This window comes from Ammospiza caudacuta, chromosome Z (assembly GCF_027887145.1).
Source record: "Ammospiza caudacuta isolate bAmmCau1 chromosome Z, bAmmCau1.pri, whole genome shotgun sequence".
Taxonomy (NCBI): Eukaryota; Metazoa; Chordata; class Aves; order Passeriformes; family Passerellidae; genus Ammospiza; species Ammospiza caudacuta.
The window spans coordinates 6,109,709-6,126,362 of NC_080632.1; the positions used below are offsets into that span (position 1 = coordinate 6,109,709).

At 42.7% G+C, this 16,654-nt stretch overlaps 1 protein-coding gene across 1 annotated transcript in view; it reads left to right on the forward strand.

The window, feature by feature from the left end:
- LOC131571253 (serine/threonine-protein kinase PAK 3-like) overlaps window positions 1-15,986 on the forward strand; it is a 76,712-nt gene extending 60,726 nt beyond the window's left edge. Inside the window, 2 exon segments of the mRNA XM_058823897.1 lie at window positions 4,089-4,302; window positions 15,888-15,986. Of these exon segments, the coding sequence (XP_058679880.1) occupies window positions 4,089-4,302; window positions 15,888-15,986 (313 nt within the window).
- The last annotated feature ends 668 nt before the right edge of the window (window positions 15,987-16,654 follow it).

Below are 16,654 nucleotides of genomic sequence, written 5' to 3' on the forward strand. Positions count from 1 at the left end.
TACGGTGATGAAAAGCATATGTGCATTTTCCTTATAACCTTGGGAGTTTACTCCTTAAAAATGACAAAGTTTCTAGATCAGTCTGTTTGCAAAGGAACTGCTTATCCTAATAAGTTTAGATACATTTCCCCTTTGATTACAAATAAAGCATTGCACCTTCAAGGCATATAGTCTTAAACTGTGGTGTCGGCTATGCACAGGTGACATTGCGCTCATTGCCTCAAACAAGGGGAGCGCAAACATATAAATCCCCACAGCCACATCAACATACAAGCTGTCATCCAACTGCACAAACACCTTCTCTCCTAAAGCAAATTAGTCCCTCTATGTTTGCTATCAGGAACTCAGAATGCTCTTTTTAGGACTTTTAAAACAAGCAGTGTCTTTGGATTTTTAAAATGTCACCAATATTAAGAAAGTCAGTGCTGCAGCGAAGTTGCCCTGTGTCTGATGTAGGAAGCTAGCAGGAGGCTGTCACACAGGGATTGCCAATAGCATGTACGGAAGCCTATGCCTTGGGTTTTCCTCTGCATGGTATATTTTTTCCTTGAAAGATTTATGATTTGAAAGTGAATCAGTTAGTCAGCAGAAAGAAAAAGCAAGATGCTAATTGACATGGACTAATCAATAGTTCCAATTAATTTAAATATGTGTGGGATGATGATGAGAGTTCAATGAATAAGTTTTCTTTTGAGAAGGGTATAAGGACATGACCTCAAGGCTGCAGGAGAAACCATTTTTTGTTAGCTAGAAATTCCTGTTATTGCCTTCCCGTGCATAATTTTTAACCTTTCTGTAATCTCAAATGACTTCAGTTCTGTGATTATTGCATCTGCATACCAGCTGCCATGGTCATATTTTGGTTCAAAAAATAAGAAAACACACAAATCAATATTTCAGTGATAGCACTGGCAGACCATTCAGGTTTAATCTTATTCCTGCTATATTTAGAAACCTGCTCTTGACTTCAGCAGGAGTTGGCATGAGTGCCTAACCATAAATAAATATGGAAGGTAGTTGTTAGTGAGTTTCAGCATGAAAATGATTTTATAGACACTGTAAACAGAAGTGACAGGTGGCAAATAGTCAGAAAACTCTGCAACTGAAACCTTCTAATGAAATACCTCTCTTTCTTCAGACCTAGCCTTCAAACACCTTTTTAAAATCTGTGGAGTTCATGGGTAATCTCTAATACCTTTATTTATAAGGGTAAATTTTAATTTAAAGCTGTGAACACAAAGGGAATATTTAACCACATGCTTTAGACTCTGCAATTGATGTTTTCTTTTGGTCTACCATACTCCAGTGTATTTGAGAAAATAGTACTTATGCAAACCTGTGTGTCAGTGTAGTTAATCACAGTGGTATTGTATGGATGGATGTACGTACAAAGCTTTGAGATATTTTCTATCTCGAAGTTCAGACTTTGTTAATTCTTATTAATAGACTGGGAGTGCTTTGGTTGATGTGATTTCGTGGGATTGCAGTATCTCTTCTTTTAAGGCAGCCTGTAAGATATAACTCTCTACCCCATGTAGCCATGATATTTTCTGAAAAATCCCTTGGCCAGGATTTTTCCTCCTGAGAAGCTGAGAGGCCTCAGGAACAAAATGTGAACAATAATTATCTCCTGCTATGGAACATAACAGGTGGATCTTTGATTGGTCTCATGTGGTTGTTTCTAATTAATGGCCAATCACAGTCAGCTGGCTTGGACTCTCTGAGAGTTACGAGCTTTTGTTATTCATTCCCTTCCTTTCCTTTCAAGCCTTCTGATGAAATCCTTTCTTTTATTCTTTTAGTATAGTTCTAATATATCATTTTAATAATATATATAATAAAATAATAAATCAGCCTTCTGAAGCATGGAGTCAAGATTCTCGTCTCTTCCCTTGTCATGGGACCCCTGTGAACACCACCACAACTCCACACCTAAGGTATTCTGTCAAACAAAACAAAACACCTTGAGACAGTTCTAAGTTTTTTTGAGAATTATAGCCCTAGCTTTGTTTATTATAGCGACTATTTATTGAATTAGCACTCCCAAAAGGCAGATTTGCATGTGGCAGTGGAGAACAAAGCAACAGGGACCCCCTCATGCATCCAAAGGAGATCTGTTTATTGTAAAAATTGCATCCTTTTTATGCCTTTAATCTCAACCTGACATAACTGAAACCAAAGTGAAACCTGATACAACTGAGCAGAAAGAAGGCACCCATTTGCTGGTGTTACCGAATGTCATGGATAAGCTTGCTACCAAGCCTCAGGACTGACTGCCAGGGGCTTCTCCCAGTCAGGTCTTTTAGGAAGCTGCAAGCATTTCACTGGCCAGATCCCCAGGGGGCGTGGAGTTCAGACCAATGAGCATATGCAGACCGGGTCTTTCAAATGCTCTATATTAGGGGTAGCCTGGGAAATAAACACTCTCTGTGCCACACAAACCTCGAGGCTGAGCAATCTCTGTCTCCTGCACCCGCAACCCCCTCATGTGGCCTAACACGTGGTAAACTCCGAAATGATAAGAACTCAGAAGCACAGAACAAAGGAGACACATGGCGTTAGAGCCTGAAAACGGTGTAGAACTGGATTAGAAGCAGATTACAAGGGCATCAGACCCTGGATTGGTGTTTGGAACCAGAGAAATACAGCCTGGGAGCTGGAAACGGGGACAGAGCCAATATGGTGAAAACCCAGGAGTTTTCTAAGTAGTGTGAAGTGCTGTGAGGTTGCTAGCCTTGTTTTTGTGGACTGGAACCACTTAGGAGACCGTGGGAGCTTGGATGTCAGGACCAGAAAACTGCGTAATGAAGGTACTGATTTTCTTCTTTCAAAGAAGAGGGATAAACCATGATGAACGAGCTCTATAAGCTTTATTCACCTGGTGCGAAAACCATGAGCTGCACATATCAGAAGGGGACATTTTAGATTTGCCCTTTTGGGAGAGGGTTGGACAGAATATATTTGAGGCAGTGTCATTTGGTGATGATGCAGCCATCGGTATTATAAAACCATGGGTGCTTGTTCTGGACTTATGAAATTGGATTATGAAGGGCAAAGGGGGAAGGGCAACAGCGCAGCCACCTCTTTGTTCCACCCTGGGCATGAGCAGCATTGCCGCGGGAGCCGGCGGGCCCCACTTCTGAGAAAACGTGTCCTACTACAATGGAACTGTGGCTGACCGATGCGGAGTGGTCATGGAAAGCAGCACAGCCCCAGGGAGTGGGGGAATCTTGGAAAACAGAGAGCATCCAGGGGCTGCCCAAGCCGAGGACACCAACGATGTCCAGCGAGCCGGCAGCTGTTGGGAAGGATGAAAGTTTGATAAGAAATTCACACAGATATGCATGCTTAGCAGAAAGATTTTTAAATGTAGAGTCTGATGAAGGAATAGAGATGGAAGCAAGTTTTGATATAGAAGAAAACAATTGCTGAGCCAGTCTTAATGGATAACCAAGGAGGCAAAGGGTATGTTAGTTAGAAGGGGTTTTTATGACTTAGAGCAAAGTCTGAAAAACCCATCTCAAAGAAGAAGATGTTTTTACCAAGCAGAAAGATAGCAGAGGCAAAAAAGTCAGCAAAACTGCAAGTAGAAAAAAGGTCTCAGAATTTCCCACTGCAAGAAAACTGAAAAACAACTCCTAGCTTAAACTGTAATGTACTAACTTTTAGTGATTGGAGAACAGTAACATGAATATGGTAATTATAGTAGTTATGATAGGCTATAGATAATAGTTGAGGTGTAGATTGGTTGTACTGTATTAATATGCTAAGCAAAGAAAAGTACATAATGCAATGTAACCAAAACCAGGCCTGCCTGCAGCTGGAGCTAACAGCTGTAGGCATAGGCTCTGTCACCCAAGACCCTGGACTGCTGTAATCTCTTGGATGGAATAAACTGCATTTTGGAGAGCTGCCTGGAGTCCCACACCACTCAGGTGGTGCCGATTGCACAATCCAGACACGTGGAGAGATGAGGGCCCCCACAGCTCTGGCAGCTGACTCAGGTGGGCACACCATGCCACCCTGCTCTGGGGGAGCAGAGCACATTGTGGGCACTTCTGCCCCTCTGGGTACACCACACCATGCAGCTGCTCCGACCCCTCTGGGTTGAAGGGCAATTCCACAGCTATTGAACCGTGCTACGTGGCCGCTGAGATCGACCCTGCCATTGGCATCGGGTCCCCCGCACTTCCCATCACCATGGAAAGCGAGTGGGCTGGCTCCAAAGTCACACCTCTATGGAGTCTCGCCATGTCTGCACCGGGAGTGGCCCTGCCCCCGAGCCTTCCTCCAAGGATGGATGTGAGAAGAGCTGCAGACACCAAACCCAGAAGCAGAGTGTGGGAAAAGCCCCTGTGGAGGGCCCAACCAGCAAAAAACAGTGGAAAGGAGCATGCGAGGGTGTGGGGCCATGCCAGCAATAGCAACCAAGCCATCCTGAGAAGATGGTGCTGGCCACATGCCACAGCCATTTCACAGCAGCTAAGAGAGAGCCACTCTCTGACCAAGTGCAAGAGAAAGCCAACATTTCCCTATTAACCTTTTCAAAACCTCACAACCACCTTAGTTCCTGAAAAATCAAGGCTCTCATGTTCCAAAAACTCTAATATAAACACACTGAAGGATTATCCTACAAAAGTTAGGAAAATGTACAACTCTTTGTAAAATATGCCTAAGAGTTTGTAGTAAAATACACATTATGGGTGTTTGCGATTGTTAGGACCAAAATCAATATGCCTATGATTTGGAAAATGTTATATTTCTGTTTCAGACAATTACTGCTGTGCATCAAGGAAGTCTAATTGTGTGTGTATTAAGAAGTTTTTTCTTAATACTCCTACTCATTATTATTGCCTTGTTTCAAGAAGGATTGTTAAGATCCAAGGGATATCCACTAAGATACAAAAAAAAAAAAAATCTATTTATCATAGCCAAATTTTAGTTGCAAAGTTCTTTAACTGAAGTTCTGCCACTTGTCATCATTTTGTCCTAGGTTGCAAGGTAATGTGTATATTCTATTTGCATCTGTTAGAGGTGTGTCTCTGTTATCTTCTGTTAATTGAGCCGTTTTCTTCATCTCTTCCACAAACCAGTCCTCCCTCCAGGGAGACATCTGCTCTTAATGTGCCATTGAGTGACACAGCATGACTGATAAAATTACATCATCCCACATTGTGAGAAGCTCTGCCCAGAGGGAGAAGCCAAAGATTCCTAACTGGATAGAAGCTGAGATTTTGGGACACCAGGACAGCCTTTTCCACTGGATTCCCAGAGAAGCAGCTGCCTTTTCCACTGGATTCCCAGAGGAAGACCAGGCCCATCTACACCACCACTGGATCTTCAGAGGAAGACCACACCCTTCTACAGGATCACTGCTTCAACAGAACCATATCTGCCTCTCCAGGAGGATGGCAGCCACCATTTCAATTGGATTGCTACCAGTCCCCTGAACAACAGGGTGTCTATTGGAATGTTGGGGGACACCAGACAGATGAAGGACTTTGGACCTGGTTAACATCAGAGATTTGATAACGGGATGCCTTGGCAAAAGCAAACAGAACTTTGAAAATTAGACCTAGATTGCCAGAAGATGAAATCAAACAGATTTACTGGAAAAAGAAAATCTCATTAAACTCTGCAAGCAAGAGATGTTGATATATGCATAACTTTGTGTATGTGATTTTAACCCAATCATTGTAGTACACATTACTAGTCTCCCTGAAATAGTATATAAGCACTTGTATCCCACAATAAAATTGGATTCTGATCACCGAGGCAGTATTTCCCATCTCTCTCCATCCCTGACAAGTGTAGGTTGTATCCTGACTCTGTCAGTGTTGTTTTCTATTACTGCATTATTTACTTTACTTTTCTTTTCTTCCCTAATAAAGAACTGTTATTCCATATCTTTGCCTGAGAGGCCCCCTTAATTTCAAAATGATAACAATTGAAAGGGAGGGGGTTTACATTTTCCATTTCAGGGGAGGCTCCTGCCTTCCTTAGCAGACACCTGTCTTTTCAAACCAAGACACTTTTTTAAAGTTAAAAGTCATCTGTTAAATGACTAACAAAATTTTGTATGCAAAATAATGTACTTTGGAGGATCACCTCACCAATCATTAGCTGTAAACGTAAGGCAGAAATCCATTGTTAAAGGGCCAAGGATTTCTAATTCTTGGGACTCAGATACTGCTTTGGGAAGTTCTTTGGCCCAAATGTTCCTATGCAATACAGGATTGCTCCCATTGTCAATTTCACCAGACTTACAACAATGAAACCAACAATTGAAACATTTATAAATAGCATCCAATAAGAGTTTGCAGATCCTGATGATGAAAAGGGAACATCAGGCATGACCCATGATCCCTCTGTTTCACTCACGTCTGCCTACGTGCTTCTACAGTCTTGAACTCGTCAACACATTCTTGGCTGTGATATGGTTTTTGGCTGGGAACCACTTAATTCCTGCACCTGTGAGACAGAGTAAAGATCCATTCTGAATTAGGTGAAGTGTCTAAGAGAGGTGAAAAGTCTGTGAGGCCAAAGCTGAAGGAAAAACTCGCATGCCGAGACAGCAAGGAGACAGAGAAAGAAAAACAGAAAAGACCACAAGGTCGATCTGCCCCCGACTTAGAAATTCCTTTGATAAAGAAGAACTGGTGCTAAATGTCACACGGAATGAATGTGTATGAACTTATTGTGAAACTGTATGCATATGCATTTGGAAGGGGGATAAAAGAAGACCCGAGGTCTTCAGAGGCACGCATGCCTTGTTGGGGGACTTGCGTCCGGCACGCGTCGTAAAATAAACATACCGGGCTTTACAACTTTTATAAAGTTGTGAGGTTTCTTCTTTTCTCCGCAAAACACCTGTAGAGACAGAAGCATACCCTTTGCCCCAAGGGATTGATCAGAAAGGACCTTCAGTGGGTCCTTTCCCAGGGTTTCTAATTAAAACAGAGATTTTCTTTCAGTTTTGCCTGTGTGTTATTGGAAAAATGCCTAAAAATTGGTGGATTGTGTTCTGACACAGAGCTGTTTAAGAAATTAGAAACACATAAAGCTTTGTTCCACCGCATCTGTGGTGTGACCACTACTCTCCCTTCTGTTGATCTAGAATGTGTTTTAATGTCTGATGTGCCCTCTCAACAATTGCTTGACTTGTGGGAGAGTGAAGAACAGCAAGGATGTGATGAACACCACAATCTTTAAAAATGTGGCCAATTTTTGAGCTGTACGTGCAGCATCATTGTCAGTTTTTACTTCTTGGGACACACCCCATGAAGCAAAATCTTGCAAAAAATGTTGACAGGCATGATTACCTGTTTCACCTGTGTGAAGAGAAGCAAAAACTGCACCAGAGAACTTGTCCACTGAAACATGAGTATTGTTAAATTTACCAAAGGAAGGCTATTTAGTGATATCCGTTTGCTATAACTGCAGGTTTTGTAAACCCCGTGGGTTGGTCAGTCTTTGTAGAAACAGGAGGGTGCACAAGCTGACATTCAGGGCAAGTACTTATGATAGTTTTAGCTTGACTTTTGGAAATTTGAACATTCCCACAAGTGCTTGTGCATTTTGCTGAAAAAAGGCATGACTCAGTTTTGCTTGTTCCAAAATGTTTGGCACGGTGTTTGAAATAAGCATTGTCACTTTGCCTGCTCTGGCATTTCCGTCCACTAAAAATCCAGGAAGCGAAAAATTAACCCTGATGTGAGAAACAAAATATGGATTAGTTCATTATTGCAAAGTTGTATAAAGCCATGAAAGCCAATGATATCTAAGTGTCATTACTAGCATTCTTTAGAACTGATCCTTCTATTCTTTTAACCACATTAGCAACATAAGCAAAATGTGTTAATTAATCAAAAGGCTGTGGAAGAGCTGAAAAGCCTGAACTACAGCAGGAAGTTCAGCAATCTGAGGAGATCCTTCTACTATTTGAATATCTGATTCCCAAGTTCTAGTTGTTTGGTTCAACCAAGTTACGACCGATTTGTGACTTCTGCCAGATCCATCAGTGAAGAGAATTATTGCGTTAAAAGGCTCTTTACTTAACATAGGTTTCTCTCTAAAACTCAATTTTACCTGCAATAATTTGTGAGCTAGGTAATGAACAGAAGAAATATCCGGAAAATTTAACAATGCTCATTGCAAATCATCAGAATTTTGCAGAATTTTGCATTTGCAATGCATTTGCATTGCCCAGTCAAGATAATCTTTTTTCAGTGGTAAATAGAGAGCTCCAAATTCTTGACCTGCTAAACTTAACAATTTTGTTCTGGCCTTAATCACAATTTCTGCTATCATCTTTAAAACTGTGAAAATAATCTTTGGAAATCTGTAGGGAAGGCAAACCCATTCTATTATCAACAAAGAATGTCTCTCAGAAGGGTCCCTTTGAAAAATGAGACCACAAAGCTGCATTTTTTCTCCTAAAATTGCAAAAAAGAAAGGCTTTTCTGGAATACAGTGGTGAGTTTGTCATCTTTGGAGAGCCTCCATGACCTTGTCACAGGCTGCACAAGCTTCAGGTATTAGAATTCTGGGAGAATTGATGTCACAGCTTCCTCTCAGTAAATTGAAAAGTGGACCCAGTTCATTGTTGGTGACTCCCAAACCAGGTGTGACCCAATAGATTTCTCCTGGAAGCTGTTGTAAATCTTGCAGGTTGGTGACACTGGTCCAGAGCTGTATCTTCTGTGGTGTTATTGTTTTTTCAGTCATCTTCCATCCCAGATCCTTCCAAGGTGGAACTTCTTGAATTTTGGGTATAGAAATTTTAAGTCCTACATGTTGGATTTCAGTAACAACACTAGCATGGGTTTGCTCCATCTCTGGCTGCATTGGAGCAGCGATGAGCAAATCATCCACATAGTGCAGAATCATGGATCTTGGATACTTCTGTCGAACTGGAGACAAAATTTGTGTGACAAAATGTTGGCAAATTATAGGTGAATTCTTCATTTTTGGGGCAATGATTTTCAGTAGTATCTCTGCATGAGTTCTCTTTGATTGATGACTACAACTGAAAAGGCAAATCTTTGAGCATCATTGGGATGAAGTGGGATGTGGAAAAAACAATCCTTTAAATCAATGACAATGAGAGGCCAGTGTTTTGAGATCATTGATAAAGAAGGAAGTCTAGGTTAAATAGGTCCCATGTCTTCAATTGATCTTCATTGATTTTCTTCAGGTCATGAAAGAACCTCCAGGAGTCCGATATCTTCTTATGGATGAAGAATACTGGTGACTGTTTGTGGCTGTGATGTGACCTTCTTGTAATTGCTCCTTTACCAATCTTTTAAGGCTATTTAATTTTTTCTCTGTTAAAGGCCATTGATCAATCCATATTGGATGATCAGTTTTCCAGGTCAGCTTTCAAGTGGCAGGTTTTGACGTGATTTCCATCACAGTCCCACCTCCAGTTCTGCTCCCCCAGACAGGAGGGACAGGACGTCTCTTCCCCAGATGGTGAAAGGCTTCTGAAGAACAAAAGGATGCACTGTTGCTGTCTTTCCTTCAGGACCTGTAATGTTAATCATGGATGCACTTTGCAAACACACGGTAGCACCTGCAAGCCCTGTGAGGGAACCTGCAGGAGCTACCAAATCCCAATCGCTGGGCCAAAACATGAAATTACAGTGACATCTGCACCAGTATCTGGCATGACTGTAATGTAAATTGTTTTACCACAGTCAGTCAGGCAGCAAGTCAATTTTGCTTGGTTGCAGTCCAAACATTGCATCCAAAAGATCTCAGGACTTGAGGTTCCAAATGGCACAGACATCTTTGAATTCTCTGGAAAGTTGTTTTGCTTGGCTGTATTCATGGGTGAAAGAAGTACAATAGCAATAGGTGTTTTTGGAGAAGTCACCATAGGAACGTTTAATGCAATAGCTAAAATTACTAGCTCTTTGTTACAATTTATTGAAACAACAACTGGAAGGCCTGAAAGTCTAAAAATTTTGTTGCTAGCTTTGCCTAAAATCAACAGGTACTGTCTTTGTTGAAAAAAACCTGGTAATTCCAGTAGAAATACTTTCATAACAGAAATTATTTAAAAGGTGTATCGATTTTGAGGAGGCCAATTCGAACCTTGTATCTGAGGGTATTGAGCTGGGACCATTTGAGGGATGGTTGACTGAGGAGTAAATGACTGAGGTACCAATGCCATTTGACTGGGTACTTGACTGTAAGGAGGGACCACTACTTGTGTCGAGGTGCGGTGATAATCTGTGCTCTTTTTTCAGTTTAACGACCAAGCTTTGCCATTGATGTCAAATTGAGAACGACAGTACTTAGTAAGATGCTTCCCTTTCCCACATCAAGGGCAAATAGAAGGCTGTTTAGGTTGGATTGTTGTTGTAGGACAATCTCTTTTCATATGTCCTGGTTTACCACAAGCAAAGCAACCAGACATTTTATCAGAGTCCAACTGTACAGGACCAACAGATTTTGCAAAAATTTTTGTTTGTGCTTCAAGGGCCTTTTGAAAAGCCTTCAAGCTTTTTCATTTTTTGTCCCAAATTTTCTCCCCAAGCCTTTTTCAAATTATGTCCCAATGTTTTTCCTACCTTTCCTTGAGATTCTGCAATCTTCTCTCCAAAAGCATTGATTTGCACATTAGCAAGATGTTGTGCAGAGATGAGCTTACTGCAAGCTGTTAGCATCTCTGTTACATTGGAGGCTGATCAGGTGAAGTTACAATTTTTTTACATTCTTCCTATAAGTTCTTTGATATCATGGTGAGAAAGAGTTTCCTATTGTGGATTTACATCATTATGACCATGTCTTACAGGTAAGGCAAGGAGTTGTTGTTTTGAATCCAATTTTTTTTCTAAATTTTGAATAATGTTAGACCAATTAAGTAGTTGCAATGGAAGGCTTACCGCTAATTCAGACTGTGTTTTGTTTTTTCCCTTTCATCACTCCTGTATCTGATCCAGAAGAACAGGTAGTTTTGTCACAGCAATCAGCTGTCCCAAGAACTCTGCCAGGAAGCTCCAAGTTCTTGGCAATAATGTCACCACAGCAACAAACTTTTCCAGGAGCCCTGCCAGGAAGGGCTGGGGAGGAGGCCTCCAAGTTCTTGGTGAGAGGAAGAAAGCCAGAGCCTGCTAATTCATGTCTGGATTCACTAAATTGGATCCTTTTAGATTCATACAAATTGGGCTGCTCTCCAGCTGTAGATCCTGAATTTGTATTTGTAACTCTTTCCAATGGACTGTTACAGGTTCCACCCCGTATCCCTGCCCACAGGGATACAGCTGGAAAACTCTCAGGTCTGATCTGCAATCTCAGCATTCTTTCTCCCCCAGCCCAGGAGCAAATGAGACAGGCTTCAAGGCTTCTAAACAAACTGTGTCTCCACAGCAACTTTCCTGAGCTCTTCCACCTCCACCCCATCCACATCTCTGGGCAGAGCCCTCCCTGCCCTGCTCAAGCCTTGACTGCTGCCCACTGCCCGCTCCCCTGCCAGCAGAGCCAAATACAGAGCCCCCCCACCTGCTGTAATGGGAGGCTGGGGAGCCAAAAGTGGTGAAAATCCCAGAAGAGTGTTGGCAGAGGAATCTATATGAAAAGAGTCCTCTGAGCTGCAAAGCAAACTGCCTGCCTTAGCCCAATCCGAGGAGGTGACTTCCTGGGAAGGGGAAACAGTGGCAGGAGTGACTCTGCAGCCCCTCGGCCAGGCAGAGCGGGTCCAGAGCCTCCCTTGGCAGACCCCGCCTGCACAACTTCTGAACAAGATCCAGCCTCATCTTATTCGGAAGAGGAGCAGGGCACAGGAACAGCAGCTCCTCTTCTGCAAACCTTCTTCAAATTCTCATCTCCTGGACCCGTTCAATTCCCAGCCTCCCCAGAACACATCCCCTGACCCCTCTGAGACAGAGTAGAGATCCAGTCTGAATTAGGTGAAGTGTCTAGGAGAGGTGAAAAGTCTGTGAGGCCAAAGCTGAAGGTAAAATTGCATGCCGGAGACAGCGAGGAGACAAAGAAAAGAAAACAGAAATGACCAAGAGGTCAATTTGCCCCCGACCTAGGAATTCCTTTGATAAAAGAAGAACTGGCGATAAATGTCACGCAGAATGAATATGTATGAACCTATTGTGAAACTGTATGCATATGCATTTGGAAGGGGGATTAAAGGAGACCTGAGGTCTTCAGGGGTACGCATGCCTTTTGGGGAGGCTTGCATCCCGACGCATGTTGTAATAAAGGCATACCGGGCTTTACAACTTTTATAAAGTTGTGAGGTTTCTTCTTTTCTCCACAAAACACCTTAAATTCTTGTAATGTAACAAAAATTCTGAACGCTTTCCTGGGAATTCTGGGGGTGGATGATTTTGCCGTGGAGTGGGAGGATGCCTGGTCGCAGCATCAGCAACTCAGGAAATCCCAGAAAAAACAGAGGACATGACCGAAGCTGGAAGCTGATCTGATTCCTCCTTCCCGGGTTTCAGGGTGCTGTCTACACTGCCTGGAGAAACCCCGGACATGCCACGAGAAGGGAAGGAACCCTGAACAAAACCAGAGATCCCGCCAGAGGAGGACAAAGGCCCAGCACCACTCAGAATTAAAGTCTCAGAACCGGTGCTCTGTTTTGTTGTTGGAGAAAGTCTCTGTTACAATCATTCTGTTTAAAGCTCTCCATTAAAGCTCTGGAGACAGGCATAAGTTTGACCAAAGTCTCTTCCTTTTTGAGAGGGACTGAATTGTAAATTTTCCACTTGATCTGGTTCCAGAAATCAAAGGTAAAAGCAGACTTCTGTTGCAGACATTTTTTCACAGAAATCCTTTCTTTCAGATTTCTGCATTTTCTGGGAAGCTGAGGGCCCCCAGAAAAAGAATGTAAACAATTGTTATCAGCTCCTGTGGAATGCAATGGGATGCACCTTGATTGGCTCATGTTTCTATGTTTATAATTAAAGGCCAATCACAGGAGCAAGCTGGGGACAGAGTCCCTGGACACAACTTTGTTATAGATTCTTTATTTTCTATTCTAAGCTTAGCAAGCATCTGCAAACTTCTCTCTTTATTCTATTTAGTATAGTCATAATGTATTATATATCATATATCAATAAATCCAACCTTCTGATCAAGAAACAAGATTCTCGTCCATCTCTCACCATCCCCAGCGACCCACACAGGTCGCTGTAATAGACTTCAAGTCTGTATTTTGATTATTCACTTTTACCCAGATTAATGTCTTTTAGTTCATATTTTGAGATGTCTGAACATCCTTTATCCAAAAATTGCCTCTGGTAAAAGATGTCCCATTCTGGTTTAGAGAGGTGGTTTTCCATCTCGCTGCCCAGGAGCCCCTAAAGTTGCTACTTATTACTGACAAGGATACAGACGACGAAGGGGACGACCCATTCCTCCTTTTAACAGCCTGGGCCTCCGGCAATGGCACTGCCCATGGTCTTCTTTTTATTTTTATGTTCCTCTAGGCTAGAAATCCTCCTCACTGAGGAGCAGCTTTCCCAAAACCCTCTGATTTAAAGGATTCCTACAATATACTATGTAATATATATATTTTAATATATGTATGCAAGTTTTCGGCGTTCTTCTTTGCTCGGCTGATTTATGTCCGGAGAGTGATAGCTCAGAGAATGCCACTTGCTCAGTTTCTCGGCTGTTTAGGCTTGTAAGGTTTTCTGCTTCTGCTGTTTAGGTGTTCTGGAATTCTCAGGGATGGCCTTGAAGAGCCGACGCTTCAAAGGACGAGGAGAGACTTCTGATCTTGTCTCGGTCTTGGTGTTTATTAATTGTTTATCTAAAAGATTTTCTTTCAGCCCGACAGAGGTCTGCACAGCAAGTCAGCCATGGGCACACCGCCGAAGCCCCTGGGCGGTCACTTATCTTTATACTCTAAGTTACGTGTACAATATTTATCATTTCTCCCCAATACCTTCTACCCTTATTAACCGGTGCACTTTTAGTAATGACCAATCCCAAAGTGCCACCACCACCACAGAAGATGGAGGCCAAGAAGAAGAAGAAGAAGGACAGGACACGCCCCAATTCCTCCATCTTACTTCTTTAGACCCCCCTGTACCAAAATCCTAAACCCTGTGTTTTACACTTTAACTAACTTATCCCTTCACCATTCACCCAGTGAATTCCTCCCAGTCCTCATACAGGTCTCGTCTCCTGTGTAGGATCAAAATCCTGCCACCAGACACTTCTGGCAACATTCCAGGACTCCCGAGCCCCCAAGGGTGGTCTCGGCCTCTCTGCACCTCCATCCTGAGGTGCTGAGATCCCACATATGTACTGTAATAAATAGAATATATAAAATCTATACTTGATCTTTTTCTAAGCCAGCAGGCCTTTGTAGTGAGTTCTGAGCCAACATGTGGGTCTGCTGCCAGCTCAAGTCTGTGCTTCCCTTTCCCAGCCCGAGTGCAGGTGGGGCTTGTCCTGGGCATGGCTGGAGATTTTCATGGCCAGAATCCTCCAGCATTTACATCTGCTCATGGCTTTGGGTAGCACAAATTACAAGACATCCATCTCAGTTGACAAATGGCATTTCTTACAAATTGCTCCACCAGCGCTGACAACATAGAACAGATCTCAGTTAAAGAATGCAATTTATTTAATTGTTACACCACACTATTTAAACACATAGAAATAACAACTTCTGTTAACAAAAGTAAGTTATTGAAAACCCCTACAAACACTCACTATACACAGAGATCAAGGGAAAATTAATTTCTTGCATATTTCAACAAGCATACACCCCATATAAAAATACAAAAAATATCAGTATCTCTCTCTATTACCAAGAACTCAAAAAATAGAGTTACGCCATACACATTTAAATTGAACTGAATACCTATACAACTACCACAATATATTGATGTGAATACAGATTAAATGTTACCTATTACATTCCAGAAACAGATACAGAACACAAACCTATCTATAAAGAGACAAACAGCACTACCAATCTAAATATCTGTACAGCTGCAAATATGCAAATATAAATGCAAATATACAGCTATACATCTGGATATATATGTAAATATAATATACATAGAAATAGATCAATATACATCTAAAAATATAAAACCAGACATATATACCAATAAAAATACCAATTTAGCTATTTAAAAAGACATACACCAAAAACTACATCAATAGAAATACATACCTACACAACTGTATACAGATGGAAATCTAAACACAGATATTACACTACACATAAAGAACTAGATACAGTGTTGTGTTGGTCTGTTCCGTTCCCCCTCTATGTTAAAATGGTTCTGCCCTGGTTCTCCCTCCCCTCACAGTTACTGCCAGTCACCCCAATTATTATGACTACCATTGTATCTATTTTAAACTATTCCCCAGTTTCCCTGGTAACCCAATGTATCCCTTCCTCCACCCCACCCTGGCGCCCTGCCAGTCACTCCCTGCCACCACCTTTTTCTCCAGAATCTTCTGTCTAGGGCTCAGAGTGATTAGTTCAGGGGCTGGGGCCCTTCTCTGAAATTGTTTTCATTGGTGTTTCCTTTGTGTCAATCCTATGTACCCCACTCCTCCCTGGATTCCCATTTGCTCCTGACCTGGCTCCACCCCTGTACTCCCCACCCTTTATAAGTTCATGTAACCCTCCCTCTCTCTCTCTCTTCAGTTGCTGTCCTCCCTGGGACACTCAATAAACCTGGACTTTGCCCTGACCGGAAAGCGCTCTCTTCTTTCTATCCTGTTGACCGCAGCCACTCCTTGGCCTCGTCCTGCACCTGGCAACATCCTCAGCTATGGCGCTGGTTGCTTGCCTGAGGCGCTGACCCAAAGCTGGGCTATCGGGTTAAGTGCCCCCTGTGCTGCTAGCTGTGCTGACGAGCTAGCTGGGACGCATTTCTCTGGCCGGACAGCTGCAGTTCTGGCACCGAACGTGGGGCCCTGAAGGCTTCCAAATCCGGGTCATCGTGGACCTGAGCGTTTCGCTGGACCCCATGGACAAGGCTGATTAGCCTCTCTGGCCGCGGAACTACCCCCGGGTTGAGCAGACCCCATTCTAGTGGGTGGGACTCCCACGGGATCGGGAACGGCAGCTCCGTGCACCCAGGAGTCATTCCCCCAACAGGACCACCACTCCAGTTTTTCTTTTTGCCCCTGCCGGAGTTTTGTAAGTCTTTCTCTTTTCTCTCTCCGTCTTTTTAATCTATTTACTCTTTGGGGCCATATTTTTTCTTTCTGCTGCGCAGCTACTTGTCTCTGACGGGCCAGTGCGGGGCTTGTGTTTTCTTTACAATTCCCTGGAATGGTGGGCGGATTGAGTTGCCCCTTTTAAAATCTCTTAGCCATGGATGCTCGACTTTCTGCAACCCAAAAGAGAGCTACTAACCAAGTTGTGGGTATCCTTGCCGGAGAGGGATTTGTCATTCCCAAAAAAAAAGTTAAGGAAATTATTTAAATGGCTGTTTTCCCAATTTCTGGAGATTTCCCCAAAAAAAAATTGTGACTCTGATTTCTGGGAAGCTGTTTCTATCAGATTGCAAAATTCGATACAATCAGGGGATTCCTCCCTGGCGAAAATTTCTTATTGACCCCTTCAGATCAGAGCCCAGTTACTATCCAGGCCGAAATTGGTAGAACGACCCTCAGTTTCTAGTTTGTTCCCCAGTTCTACCTCTACTCC